At 40.7% G+C, this 14,585-nt stretch overlaps 1 protein-coding gene across 1 annotated transcript in view; it reads right to left on the reverse strand.

The window, feature by feature from the left end:
• CD38 (CD38 molecule) overlaps nucleotides 1–14,585 on the reverse strand; it is an 86,302-nt gene that overhangs the window by 27,005 nt on the left and 44,712 nt on the right. The window contains exon 2 of the mRNA XM_010358123.2: nucleotides 13,208–13,337. Within this exon, the coding sequence (XP_010356425.1) occupies nucleotides 13,208–13,337 (130 nt within the window). The remainder of the gene's footprint in view (nucleotides 1–13,207; nucleotides 13,338–14,585) is intronic.

Here is a 14,585-nt window from a genome sequence, read left to right on the forward strand (position 1 = left end):
TGATTTTATTCCTTTTTATGGCTGCATAATATTCCATGGTGTATACGTACCACATTTTCTTTATCCAGCCTATTATTGATGGGCATTTGGGTTGATTCCATGTCTTTGCTATTGTGAATGGCATTGCAATGAACATATGCGTGCATGTATCTTTATAATAGAATGATTTCTATTCCTTTGGGTATATACCCAGTAATGGGATTACTGGGTCAAATGGTATTTCTGGTTCTAGATCTTTGAGGAATTGCCACACTGTCTTCCACAATGGTTGAACTAATTTACATTCCCACCAACAATGTAAAAGCTTTTCTATCTCTCCACAATCTCATCAGCATCTGTTGTTTCTTGACTTTTCAATAATGCCATTCTGACTGGCATGATATTGTGGTTTTGATTTGCATTTCTCTAATGACCAGTGATACTGAGCTTTTTTTCATATGTTGTTGGCCACATGAATGTCTTCTTTTGAGCCTGTTCATGTCCTTTGCCTACTTTTTGATGAGCTGTTTTTTTCTTGTAAATTTGTTTAAGTTCTTTGTAAATTCTGGATGTTAGACCTTTGTCAGATGGATAGATTGCAAAACTCATTCTCCCATTCTGTAGGTTTTCTTTTCACTCTGATGATAGTTTATTTTGCTGTGCAGAAGCACTTTAGTTTAACTAGATCCCATTTGTCAATTTTTGCTTTTGTTACAATTGCGTTTGGCAATTTCATAATGAAATCTTTGCCTGTGCCTATGTCCTGAATAGTATTGCGTAGATTTTCTTCTAAGGTTTTTATAGTTTTGGGTTATACATTTAAGTCTCTAATTCATCTTAATTTTTTTATGAGTTGCAAGGAAGGGGTCCACTCTCAATTGTCTGCATATAGCTAAATAGTTCTCAAGCACCAGTTATTAAATAGGGAATCCTTTCCCCATTGCTCGCTTTCATCAGGTTTGTCAAAGATCAGACAGCTGTAGATGTGCAGTTTTATTTCTGAGATTTCTACTCTGTTCTATTGGTCTATATGTTTATTTTTGTACCAGTACCATGCTATTTTGGTGTCTGTAGCCTTGTAGTACAGTTTGATGTTGAGTAGTATAATGCCTCCAGCTTTATTCTTTTTGCTTAGGATCGTCTTGGCTATATGAGCTTTTTTTGGTTCCATATAAATTTTAAAATAGTGTCTTCTAATTCTGTGAAGAATGCCAATTGTAGTTTAAAGGGAATAGCATTGAGTCTACAAATTACTTTGGGTAGTATGGCCATTTTCACAATATTGATGCTTCCTATCCATGAGGATGGAATGTTTTTCCATTTGCTTGTGTCCTATCTGATTTCCTTGAGCAGTGGATTGTAGTTGTCCATGAAGAGGTCCTTCACTTCCCTTGTTAGCTGTATTCCTAGGTATTTTATTCCCTTTGTGAATGGGAGTTCATTCACGATTTGGCTCTCTGCCTGCGTGTTGTTGGTGTATACGAATGCTTGTGATTTTTGCACATTGATTTTGTATCCTGAGACTTTGCTGAAGTTGCTTATCAGCTTAAGAAGCTTTGGGGCTGAAAACCGGCACAAGACAAGGATGCCCTCTCTCACCACTCCTATTCAACGTAGTATTGGATGTTCTGACTGGGGCAATCAAGCAAGAGAAAGAAATAAAGTCTATTCAAATAGGAAGAAAGGAAGTAAAATTGTCTTTGTTTGCAGATGACATGTTTTCTAGTTACAGGATCATGAGTTTGCCAGTATTTTATTGAGAATTTTTACATCGATGTTCTTCAGGATATTGGCCTGAAATTTTCTTTTCTTGTTTTTTTTTTTTTTTTTTTTTTTTTTTTTTTTTTTTTTATTATACTTTAAGTTCTAGGGTACATGTGCATAACGTGCAGGTTTGTTACATATGTATACTTATGCCATGTTGGTGTGCTGCACCCATCAACTCGTCAGCACCCATCAATTCATCATTTATATCATGTATAACTCCCCAATGCAATCCCTCCCTCCTCCCCCCTCCCCCCTCCCCATGATAGACCCCAGTGTGTGATGTTCCCCTTCCCGAGTCCAAGTGATCTCATTGTTCAGTTCCCACCTATGAGTGAGAACATGCGGTGTTTGGTTTTCTCTTCTTGTGATAGTTTGCTAAGAATGATGGTTTCCAGCTGCATCCATGTCCCTACAAAGGACGCAAACTCATCCTTTTTTATGGCTGCATAGTATTCCATGGTGTATATGTGCCACATTTTCTTAATCCAGTCTGTCACAGATGGACATTTGGGTTGATTCCAAGTCTTTGCTATTGTGAATAGTGCCGCAATAAACATACGTGTACATGTGTCTTTGTAGTAGACTAATTTATAATCCTTTGGGTATATACCCAGTAGTGGGATGGCTGGGTCATATGGTACATCTAGTTCTAGATCCTTGAGGAATTGCCATACTGTTTTCCATAATGGTTGAACTAGTTTACAATCCCACCAACAGTGTAAAAGTGTTCCTATTTCTCCACATCCTCTCCAACACCTGTTGTTTCCTGACTTCTTAATGATTGCCATTCTAACTGGTGTGAGATGGTATCTCATTGTGGTTTTGATTTGCATTTCTCTGATGGCCAGTGATGATGAGCATTTTTTCATGTGTCTGTTGGCTGTATGAATATCTTCTTTTGAGAAATGTCTGTTCATATCCTTTCCCCACTTTTTGATGGGGTTGTTTGTTTTTTTCTTGTATATTTGTTTGAGTTCTTTGTAGATTCTGGATATTAGCCCTTTGTCAGATGAGTAGGTTGCAAAAATTTTCTCCCATTCTGTAGGTTGCCTGTTCACTCTGATGGTAGTTTCTTTTGCTGTGCAAAAGCTCTTTAGTTTAATTAGATCCCATTTGTCAATTATGGCTTTTGCTGCCGTTGCTTTTGGTGTTTTAGACATGAAGTCCTTGCCCATGCCTATGTCCTGAATGGTACTACCTAGATTTTCTTCTAGGGTTTTTATGGTATTAGGTCTAACATTTAAGTCTCTAATCCATCTTGAATTAATCTTCGTATAAGGGGTAAGGAAAGGATCCAGTTTCAGCTTTCTACTTATGGCTAGCCAATTTTCCCAGCACCATTTATTAAATAGGGAATCCTTTCCCCATTTCTTGTTTCTCTCAGGTTTGTCAAAGATCAGATGGCTGTAGATGTGCGGTATTATTTCTGAGGACTCTGTTCTGTTCCATTGGTCTATATCTCTGTTTTGGTACCAGTACCATGCTGTTTTGGTTACTGTAGCCTTGTAGTATAGTTTGAAGTCAGGTAGCGTGACGCCTCCAGCTTTGTCCTTTTGACTTAGGATTGTCTTGGCAATGCGGGCTCTTTTTTGGTTCCATATGAACTTTAAAGCAGTTTTTTCCAATTCTGTGAAGAAACTCATTGGTAGCTTGATGGGGATGGCATTGAATCTATAAATAACCTTGGGGAGTATGGCCATTTTCACGATATTGATTCTTCCTATCCATGAGCATGGTATGTTCTTCCATTTGTTTGTGTCCTCTTTGATTTCACTGAGCAGTGGTTTGTAGTTCTCCTTGAAGAGGTCCTTTACATCCCTTGTAAGCTGGATTCCTAGGTATTTTATTCTCTTTGAAGCAATTGTGAATGGAAGTTCATTCCTGATTTGGCTCTCTGCTTGTCTGTTGCTGGTGTATAAGAATGCTTGTGATTTTTGCACATTAATTTTGTATCCTGAGACTTTGCTGAAGTTGCTTATCAGCTTAAGGAGATTTTGGGCTGAGACGATGGGGTTTTCTAAATATACAATCATGTCATCTGCAAACAGGGACAATTTGACTTCTTCTTTTCCTAACTGGATACCCTTGATTTCTTTCTCTTGCCTGATTGCCCTAGCCAGAACTTCCAACACTATGTTGAATAGGAGTGGTGAGAGAGGGCATCCCTGTCTTGTGCCAGTTTTCAAAGGGAATTTTTCCAGTTTTTGCCCATTCAGTATGATATTAGCTGTGGGTTTGTCATAAATAGCTCTTATTATTTTGAGGTACGTTCCATCAATACCGAATTTATTGAGCGTTTTTAGCATGAAGGGCTGTTGAATTTTGTCAAAAGCCTTTTCTGCATCTATTGAGACAATCATGTGGTTCTTGTCTTTGGTTCTGTTTATATGCTGGATTACGTTTATTGATTTGCGAATGTTGAACCAGCCTTGCATCCCAGGGATGAAGCCCACTTGATCATGGTGGATAAGCTTTTTGATGTGCTGCTGAATCCGGTTTGCCAGTATTTTATTGAGGATTTTTGCATCAATGTTCATCAGGGATATTGGTCTAAAATTCTCTTTTTTTGTTGTGTCTCTGCCAGGCTTTGGTATCAGGATGATGTTGGCTTCATAAAATGAGTTAGGGAGGATTCCCTCTTTTTCTATTGATTGGAATAGTTTCAGAAGGAATGGTACCAGCTCCTCCTTGTACCTCTGGTAGAATTCAGCTGTGAATCCATCTGGTCCTGGACTTTTTTTGGTGGGTAGGCTATTAATTGTTGCCTCAATTTCAGAGCCTGCTATTGGTCTATTCAGGGATTCAACTTCTTCCTGGTTTAGCCTTGGGAGAGTGTAAGTGTCCAGGAAATTATCCATTTCTTCTAGATTTTCTAGTTGATTTGCGTAGAGGCGTTTATAGTATTCTCTGATGGTAGTTTGTATTTCTGTGGGGTCAGTGGTGATATCCCCTTTATCATTTTTTATTGCATCTATTTGATTCCTCTCTCTTTTTTTCTTTATTAGCCTTGCTAGCGGTCTGTCAATTTTGTTGATCTTTTCAAAAAACCAACTCCTGGATTCATTGATTTTTTGGAGGGTTTTTTGTGTCTCTATCTCCTTCAGTTCTGCTCTGATCTTAGTTATTTCTTGCCTTCTGCTAGCTTTTGAATGTGATTGCTCTTGCCTCTCTAGTTCTTTTAATTGTGATGTTAGAGTGTCAATTTTAGATCTTTCCTGCTTTCTCTTGTGGGCATTTAGTGCTATAAATTTCCCTCTACACACTGCTTTAAATGTGTCCCAGAGATTCTGGTATGTTGTATCTTTGTTCTCATTGGTTTCAAAGAACATCTTTATTTCCGCTTTCATTTCGTTATGTACCCAGTAGTCATTCAGGAGCAGGTTGTTCAGTTTCCATGTAGTTGAGCGGTTTTGATTGAGTTTCTTAGTCCTGAGTTCTAGTTTGATTGCACTGTGGTCTGAGAGACAGTTTGTTATAATTTCTGTTCTTTTACATTTGCTGAGGAGTACTTTACTTCCAATTATGTGGTCAATTTTGGAATAAGTGCGATGTGGTGCTGAGAAGAATGTATATTCTGTTGATTTGGGGTGGAGAGTTCTATAGATGTCTATTAGGTCCGCTTGGTGCAGAGATGAGTTCAATTCCTGGATATCCTTGTTAACTTTCTGTCTCGTTGATCTGTCTAATGTTGACAGCGGAGTGTTGAAGTCCCCCATTATTATTGTATGGGAGTCTAAGTCTCTTTGTAAGTGTCTAAGGACTTGCTTTATGAATCTGGGTGCTCCTGTATTGGGTGCATATATATTTAGGAGAGTTAGCTCTTCCTGTTGAATTGATCCCTTTACCATTATGTAATGGCCTTCTTTGTCTCTTTTGATCTTTGATGGTTTAAAGTCTGTTTTATCAGAGACTAGGATTGCAACCCCTGCTTTTTTTTGTTCTCCATTTGCTTGGTAGATCTTCCTCCATCCCTTTATTTTGAGCCTATGTATGTCTCTGCATGTGAGATGGGTCTCCTGAATACAGCAGACTGATGGGTCTTGACTCTTTATCCAGTTTGCCAGTCTGTGTCTTTTAATTGGAGCATTTAGTCCATTAACGTTTAAGGTTAATATTGTTATGTGTGAACTTGATCCTGCCATTATGATATTAACTGGTTATTTTGCTCGTTAGTTGATGCAGTTTCTTCCTAGCCTCGATGGTCTTTACATTTTGCCAAGTTTTTGCGATGGCTGGTACCGGTTGTTCCTTTCCATGTTTAGGGCTTCCTTCAGGGTCTCTTGTAAGGCAGGCCTGGTGGTGACAAAATCTCTAAGCATTTGCTTATCTGTAAAGGATTTTATTTCTCCTTCACTTATGAAACTTAGTTTGGCTGGATATGAAATTCTGGGTTTAAAATTCTTTTCTTTAAGAACGTTGAATATTGGCCCCCACTCTCTTCTGGCTTGTAGAGTTTCTGCCGAGAGATCTGCTGTTAGTCTGATGGGCTTCCCTTTGTGGGTGACCCGACCTTTCTCTCTGGCTGCCCTTAAGATTTTTTCCTTCATTTCAACTTTGGTGAATCTGGCAATTATGTGTCTTGGAGTTGCTCTTCTGGAGGAGTATCTTTGTGGCGTTCTCTGTATTTCCTGAATTTGAATGTTGGCCTGCCCTACTAGGTTGGGGAAGTTCTCCTGGATGATATCCTGAAGAGTGTTTTCCAACTTGGTTCCATTTTCCCCCTCACTTTCAGGCACCCCAATCAGACGTAGATTTGGTCTTTTTACGTAATCCCATACTTCTTGCAGGCTTTGCTCATTTCTTTTTCTTCTTTTTTCTTTTGGTTTCTCTTCTCGCTTCATTTCATTCATTTGATCTTCAATCGCTGATACTCTTTCTTCCAGTTGATCGAGTCGGTTACTGAAGCTTGTGCATTTGTCACGTATTTCTCGTGTCATGGTTTTCATCTCTGTCATTTCGTTTATGATCTTCTCTGCATTAATGAGTCTAGCTGTCAATTCTTCCACTCTTTTTTCAAGATTTTTAGTTTCTTTGCGCTGGGTACGTAATTCCTCCTTTAGCTCTGATAAGTTTGATGGACTGAAGCCTTCTTCTCTCCTCTCGTCCAAGTCATTCTCTGACCAGCTTTGATCCGTTGCTGGTGATGGGCTGCGCTCCTTTGCAGGGGGAGATGCGCTCTTATTTTTTGAATTTCCAGCTTTTCTGCCCTGCTTCTTCCCCATCTTTGTGGTTTTATCTGTCTCTGGTCTTTGATGGTGGTGACGAACTGATGGGGTTTTGGTATAGGTGTCCTTCCTGTTTGATAGTTTTCCTTCTGACAGTCAGAAGGACTCTCTGTTGGTCTGTTGGAGATTGCTTGAGGTCCACTCCAGACCCTGTTTGCCTGGGTATCAGCAGCAGAGGTTGCCGAAGATAGAATATTGCTGAACAGCGAGTGTACCTGTCTGATTCTTCCTTTGGAAGTGTCCTCTCAGGGGTGTACTCCACCCTGTGAAGTGTGGGGTGTCAGACTGCCCCTAGTGGGGGATTTCTCCCAGCTAGGCTACTCAGGGGTCAGGGACACACCTGAGCAGGCAGTCTGTCTGTTCTCAGATCTCAACCTCCGCGTTGGGAGATCCGCGGCTCTCCCCAAAGCTGTCAGACAGAGTCGTTCGCGTCTGCACCGGCTCCCGCTACTTCCCCTGTTGGTCTTCAGCTGTGCGCTGTCCCCAGAGGTGGAGACTACAGAGACAGGCAGGCTTCCTTGAGCTGCTGTGAGCTCCACCCAGTTCGAGCTTCCCAGCGGCTTTGTTTACCTACTTAAGCCTCAGCAATGGCGGGCGCCCCTCCCCCAGCCTCGCTGCTGCCTTGCGGATAGATCGCGGCAGACTGCTGTGTTAGCAGTGAGGGAGGCTTCGTGGGCGTGGGACCCTCCCGGCCAGGTGTGGGATATATTCTCCTGGAATGCCTGTATGCTTACAGCGCAGTATTGGGGTGGGAGTTACCCGATTTTCCAGGTGTTGTGTGTCTCAGTTCCCCTGGCTAGGAAAACGGATCCCCTTCCCCCTTGCGCTTCCAGGTGAGGCGATGCCTCGCCCTGCTTCAGCTCTCGCTGGTCAGGCTGCAGCAGCTGACCAGCACCGATTGTCCGGCACTCCCTAGTGAGATGACCCCAGTACCTCAGTTGAAAATGCAGAAATCACCGGTCTTCTGTGTCGCTCGCGCTGGGAGTTGGAGACTGGAGTTGTTCCTATTCGGCCATCTTGCTCCGCCCCCTTCTTGTTTTATCTCTGCCAGGTTTTGGTATCCGGATGATGCTAGTCTCATAAAACAAGTTAGGGAGGGGTCCTTCCTTTTCAATTTTTTGAAATAGTTTCAGAAGAAAGGGTATTAACTCCTCTTTGTAACTCTGGTAGAATTCAGGTGTAAATCTGTCTGGTTCTCAGCCTTTTTTTTTTCTGGTTGGTATTTATTACTGCCTCAACTGTAGAACTTGTTATTGGTCTATTCAGGGACTCAACTTCTTCCTGGTTCAGTCTTGGGAGGGTGTATGTATCCAGAAATCTATTCATTTCTTCTAGATTTTCTAGTTTATTTGCATAGAGGTATTTATAGTATTATCTGATGGTTGTTTGTATTTCTGTGGGATCAGTGGTGATATCCCCTTTACCATTTTATTGTATCCATCTGATTCTTCTCTATTTTCTTTTTTATTAGTCTAGCTAGTCATCTATCCATTTTATTTTATTTTATTTTCCCAAAAAACCACCTCCTGCATTCATTAATTTTTTGAAGGGTTTTTGTGTCTTTATCTCCTTCATTTCTGCTCTGAACTTGGTTATTTCTTGTCTTCTGCCAGCTTTGGGATTTGTTTCCTCTTGGTTCTCTAGTTCTTTTAGTTGTGACGTTAGGATGTCAATTTGATATCTTCCTAGCTTTTTGATGTGGGCATTTAGTGCTATAAATTTCTCTCTTAACACTGCTTTTATTGCATCCCAGAGATTCTGATACATTGTCTTTTTCCAAAGAACTTGTTAATTTCTGGCTTAATTTTATTATTTACCCAGGAGTCATTCAGGAGCAAACGTTCAATTTTCATGTAATTGGTTTTCAGTGAGTTTCTTAATCTTGAGTTCTAATTTGATTGTGCTGTGGTCTGTGAGACTGTTATGATTTTAGTTCTTCTGCATTTGCTGAGAAGTAATTTACTTCCAATTGTGTAATCAATTTTAGAGTAGATGCCATGTGGCACCAAGAGTAATGTATATTCTGTTGCTTTGTCATGGAGAGTTTGGTAGATTATCTGTCAGGTCCAATTGATCCTGAGCTGAGTTCCGGTCATGAATATCTTTGTTAATTTTCTGTCTTGGTGATCTGTCTAATATTGACAGTGGGGTGTTAAATTCTCCCACTATTATTGTGTGGGTATCTAAGTCTCTTTGTAGGTCTCTAAGAACTTGTTTTATGAATCCCAGTGGTCCTATATTGGGTGCATATATGTTTAAGATAGTTCTCTCTCCTTGTTGAATTCACCCCTTTATCATTATGTAATACCCTTCTTTTTCTTTTTTGATTTTTGTTGGTTTAAAATCTGTTTTGTCATAAATTAGGATTGCAACCCCTGCTTTTTTCCGTTTTCCATTTGCTTGGTAAATATTCCTCCATCCCTTTATTTTGAGTCTATGTGTGTCTTTGCATGTGAGATGGGTCTCTTGTGTACAGCACACCAATTGATCTTGACTATCCAGCTTGCCATTCTATGTCTTTTAGTTGGGACATTTAGCCCATTTACACTTAAGGCTACTTTTGTTATGTGTGAATTTGATCCAGTTATCATGATGCTAGCTGGTTATTTTGAAGACTTGCTTAGGTAGTTGCTTCATAGTGTCATTGGTCTGTGTACTTCGGTATGTTTCTGTAGTGGCTGATAACGGTTTTTCCTTTCCATATTTAGTGCTTCCTTCAGGAGCTCTTGCAAGGCAGCTCTGGTGGTGATGAATTCCCTTACCTTTTGCTTGTCTGAAAAAGATTTTATTTCTCCTTCATTTATGAAGCTTAGTTTGGCTAGATATGAAATTCAAGGTTGGAAATTATTTTCTTTAAGAATGTTGAATATTGGCCCCCAGTCTCTTCTGGTTTGTAGCGTTTCTGCCGAGAGGTCTGCTGTTTGTCTAATGGGCTTCCCTATATAGGTGACCTGGAGAATCTGATGATTATGTGTCTTGGGGTGATCTTCTCATGGAGTATCTTACTTGGGTCCTCTGGATTTCCTGAATTTGAATGTTGGCCTGTCTTGCTAGGTTGAAGAAGTTCTCCTGAATGATATCCTGAAGTGTATTTTCCAATTTGGTTTCATTCTTCCTGTCTCTTTCAGACACCCCCAATCAGTCATAGGTTCTTTTTACATAATCCCATAGTTCTCAAAGGTTTTGTTCATTCCTTTTCATTCTTTTTTGTCTAATCTTGTCTGCCTGTCTTATTTCAGCAAAATAGTCTTCAAGCTCTGATATCCTTTCTTCCGTTTGGTCTATTCAGTTATTGATACTTGTGTTTGCATCGTGAAGTTCTCATGTTGTGTTTTTCAGCTCCATCGGGTCATTTACGTTCCTCTCTAAACTAGTTATTCTCTTTAACAGCTCCTATGTTTTATCACGGTTCTTAGCTTCTTTGCAATGGGTATGAACATACGCCTTTAGCTCAGTGAATTTCATTATTACGCGTCTTCTGAAGTCTACTTCTGTCAATTCATCCATCTCAGCCTCAGCCCAGGTCTTTTTTTTTTTTTAACATTGGGTAAATGTAGCTAGTATCTTTAGTTTTTTTATACTTTAAGTTCTGGGTTACATGTGCAGAATGTGCAGCTTTGTTACATAGGTATACATATATCATGGTGGTTTGCTGCACCCGTCAACCCATCATCTACATTAGGTATTTCTCCCTAATGTTATCCCTCCCCTAGCTCCCCTCTCCAACATGCCCTGTTGTGTGATGTTCCCCTCCCTATATCCATGTGTCCTCATTGTTCAACTCCCACTTATGAGTGAGAACATGTGGTCTTTGGTTTTCCGATCTTGTGATAGTTTGCTGAGAATGATGGTTTCCAGCTTCATCCATGTCCCTGCAAAGGACATGAACTCATTCTTTTTTATGGGTCTCAGCCGAGTTCTATGCCCTTGTTGGAGATGTGTTAAGATCATCTGGAGGAGAAGAGACACACTGATTTTTTGAGTTTTCAGCATTTTTGTGCTGATTCTTTCTCATCTTCATGTATTTATCTACCTTTGATCTTTGAGGCTACTGACCTTTGGGTGGGTTTTTGTGGGGTCTTTTTCATTGATGTTGTTGTTTTCTGTTTTTTTCTTTTAGCAGTCAGACGCTTTCTTCCATAGGGCTGCTGCAGTGTGCAGGGGTTCCACTCCAGACCCTATTCACCTGGGTTCCTCCCACACCTGAAGGTATCACCAGTGGAGGCTACAGAACAGCAAAGATGACAGCCTGCTCCTTCTTCTAAAAGCTTCATTCCAGAGGGGTACCAGCCTGATGCCAGCCAGAGCTCTCCTGTATGATGTGTCTGTCAACCCCTGTTGGGCAGTCTCCCCAAGTCAGGAGACACAGGGGTCAGGGATCGACTTGAGGAGGCAATGTGTCCTTTAGCAGAGTTGGTGTGCTGTGCTAGGAGAATTCCTTTTGTCAGGATCAGCTGCTGTCTTCAGAGCCAGAAGGCAGGAACGATTAAATCCCCTGAAGCTGCGCCCACAGCCGCCCCTTCTGCCAGGTGCTCTGTCCCAGGGAGATGGAGGTTTTGTCTGTAAGCCCCTGACTGGGGTTGTTACCTTTCCTTCAGAGATGCCCTGCCCAGTGAGAGAAGCAGTCTGGCCACAGCCACGTTGCCACACCCAGTCCAGACTTCCCAGCCTCCTTAGCACTACCAGGGGAAAACCGCCTATTAAACCCTCAGTAATGGCGGATGCCACTTCCCCACCCAGCTCTATCATCCCAGGTCAACTTCAGACTGCTGTGCTGGCAGCAAGAATTTCAAGCCAGTGGTTCTTAGCTTGCTGGGCTCTGTGGGAGTGAGACCCACTGAGCGAAACCACTTGGATCCCTGGCTTCAGCCCCCTTTCCAGAGGAGTAAACAGTTCTGTCTCACTGGGGTTCCAGGCACCACTGGGGTATGAAAAACACTCCTGCACCTAGCTTGGTGTCTGCCCAAACAGCAGCTCAGTTTTGTGCTTGAAATCCAGGGCCCTGGTGGTGTAGACACATGAGGAAACCTCCTGATCTCAGATGGAAATGCAGAAATCACCCACCTTCTCACTGGGAGCTGCAGACTGGAGCTGGTCCTATTCAGCCATCTTGGCTCCTCCCCCTATTCATTCTTAATGGGAGTCAGTGAAGCATACTGGTTTAAGGCATGGCACCTAAAACCCCAGTCCTCATTGAAGCCCAGCATCATCATCACTTATCACGTGTTTCACCTTGAGCAACCCAAACATCACTAAGCCCCACTTTCTACACCTGTAAAATGGTATGACTGAAATAAACTAATGGGGTGCTAGGGAAATTAACTGAGATAAATGCAAGTAAATTGCTTAGCATACTATCCATCGCATAGTCACTTATTTGACAAATGTCAGCCTGGGTTATTGTTTGCCAAACACCTTCTCTGCATAGGGCATCGTGCCTGGTGAATGGAGAAGTTTCACAGTGACTCCAGCTGACTAACAATGGAATGAGAGGCTGAAATTTCTGGGTGGTTTTAAGGGCTTCACAAAGAAAATTTTAGGCATGTGGAATTTTGCCTTAAACATCGACTATAGAAAAGGTGCACTCTGATAGACCTTTTCCAATATAACCAATGTATTAGAATCCAGGCCGCTGTGGCTCCAAGTCTCATACCACTTACATTTAAACTGGTCACTTTCAAGCCTGCCAAACTTGGGCAACACTGGTCACCTAAACACACCAAGCCTCAGTTTTCTCACTGGCGAAATGGGGATGCTGACACCTGACCTGCCCATTCTACAGAATGGCTATGAAGGCCTAAGAAGGTAGGGATTAGGAGAGTCTTTTGTAAGCAAGAAAAAGAAAAAAAGCACTCTGCAAGTGTAATTTGGCGTTGTTATTACTACTACTACTAATATCACAGGTCAGGGGAAAGTTTTGTTATTATATAGGTTGTGTTAATTTGTTTGTTTGAGTTGGGTTTGGTGTTAGGTTTTTTCTGCCTAGTTTTTGGCCAAAGCCCCGTTCCTATTTCTGTATCCCCATTTCTCTCTCTTATCTCCCTTCTCCAGATGTCCTAAATCTTGATTATATCATGGCCCCTCAATGGCCTGCAAATTCCATTCCTACCAACCACACTCACACTATAATGTATGGATTTTTCCTCTTCCTTCATTCTAATCAAAATGTGGACCTATGAATTTTTACCACCGGCTTTTATCCCCATTTTTAAAATCAATGGCATACCCTCAATTACCTTGTTGCAAGGTACGGTCTGAGTTCCCAACTTCAGTAGTGGCTGATAGTCTTCTTCTGTAATGTTGCAAGGATATTTGGAAATAAATGCACCCTTGAATGCATCCCATACACTTTGACAGTCTACATGTCTGTGAGATAAAACACAGAAAATAAAACATAAATTATTCTATTTAATAAATAGTTTTGGAGCATAATTATTTTTTAGAATCTCATTTAGGAAGCATCTATCATATGCCAGATAGTCCATACATATCTCGTCTCACATGTGGTCTACCAGGGGTACAAAGAGAAGCTGATACCATTCCTTCTGACACTATTCCAAACAATAGAAAAACAGGGACTCCTCCATAAGTCATTTTATGAGACCAGTATCATCCTGATACTGGAACCTGGCAGAGACACAACAAAAAAAGAAAATTTCAGTCCAACATCCCTGATGAACATTGATGCAAAAATCCTCACTAAAATACTGACAAACAGAATCCAGCAGCATATCAAAAAACTTATCTACCATGATCAAGTAGGCTTCATCTCTGGGATGCAAGGGTGGTTCAACATACACAAATCAATAAACATAATCCATCACATAAACAGAACCAATGACAAAAACCACATGATTATCTCAACAGATGCAGAAAAGTCCTTCAATAAAATTCAACATCCCTTCAGGCTAAAAACTCTCCATAAACTAGGTATCAATGGAATATATCTCAAAATAATAAGAGCTATTTCTGACAAACCCATAGCCCATATCATACTAAATGGGCAAAAGCTGGAAGCATTCCCATCAAAAAGTGGCATAAGACAAGGATGCCCTCTCTCACCACTCCTATTCAACATAATATTGAAGTTCTGGCCAGAGCAATCAGACAAAAGAAATAAATAAAGGGTACTCATATAGGAAGAGAGAAAGTCAAATTGTCTCTGTGTGCAGACAACATGATTGTATATTTAGGAAACCCCATCATCTCAGCACAAAACCTCCTTAAGCTGAGAAGCAACTTCAGCAAAGTCTCAAGATATAAAATCAGTGTGCAAAAATCACAAGCATTCCTATACACCAATAATAGACAAGCAGAGAGCCAAATTATGAGTGAACACCCATTCAGAATTGCTACAAAGAGAATAAAATACCTAGGAATACAACTTATAAGAGACATAAAGGACCTCTTCAAGGAAAACTACAAACCTCTTAAGGAAATAAGAAAGGAAACAAACAAATAGAAAAAAAATCCATGCTCATGGATAGAAAGAATAAATATCGTGAAAATGGCCATACTGCCCAAAGTAATTTATAGATTCAATGCCATTCCCATCAAGCTACCATTGACTTTCTTCATAGAATTGGAAAAAAACTACTTTAAATTTCCTATGGA

Source organism: Rhinopithecus roxellana, chromosome 2, assembly GCF_007565055.1.
Source record: "Rhinopithecus roxellana isolate Shanxi Qingling chromosome 2, ASM756505v1, whole genome shotgun sequence".
Lineage (NCBI taxonomy): Eukaryota > Metazoa > Chordata > Mammalia > Primates > Cercopithecidae > Rhinopithecus > Rhinopithecus roxellana.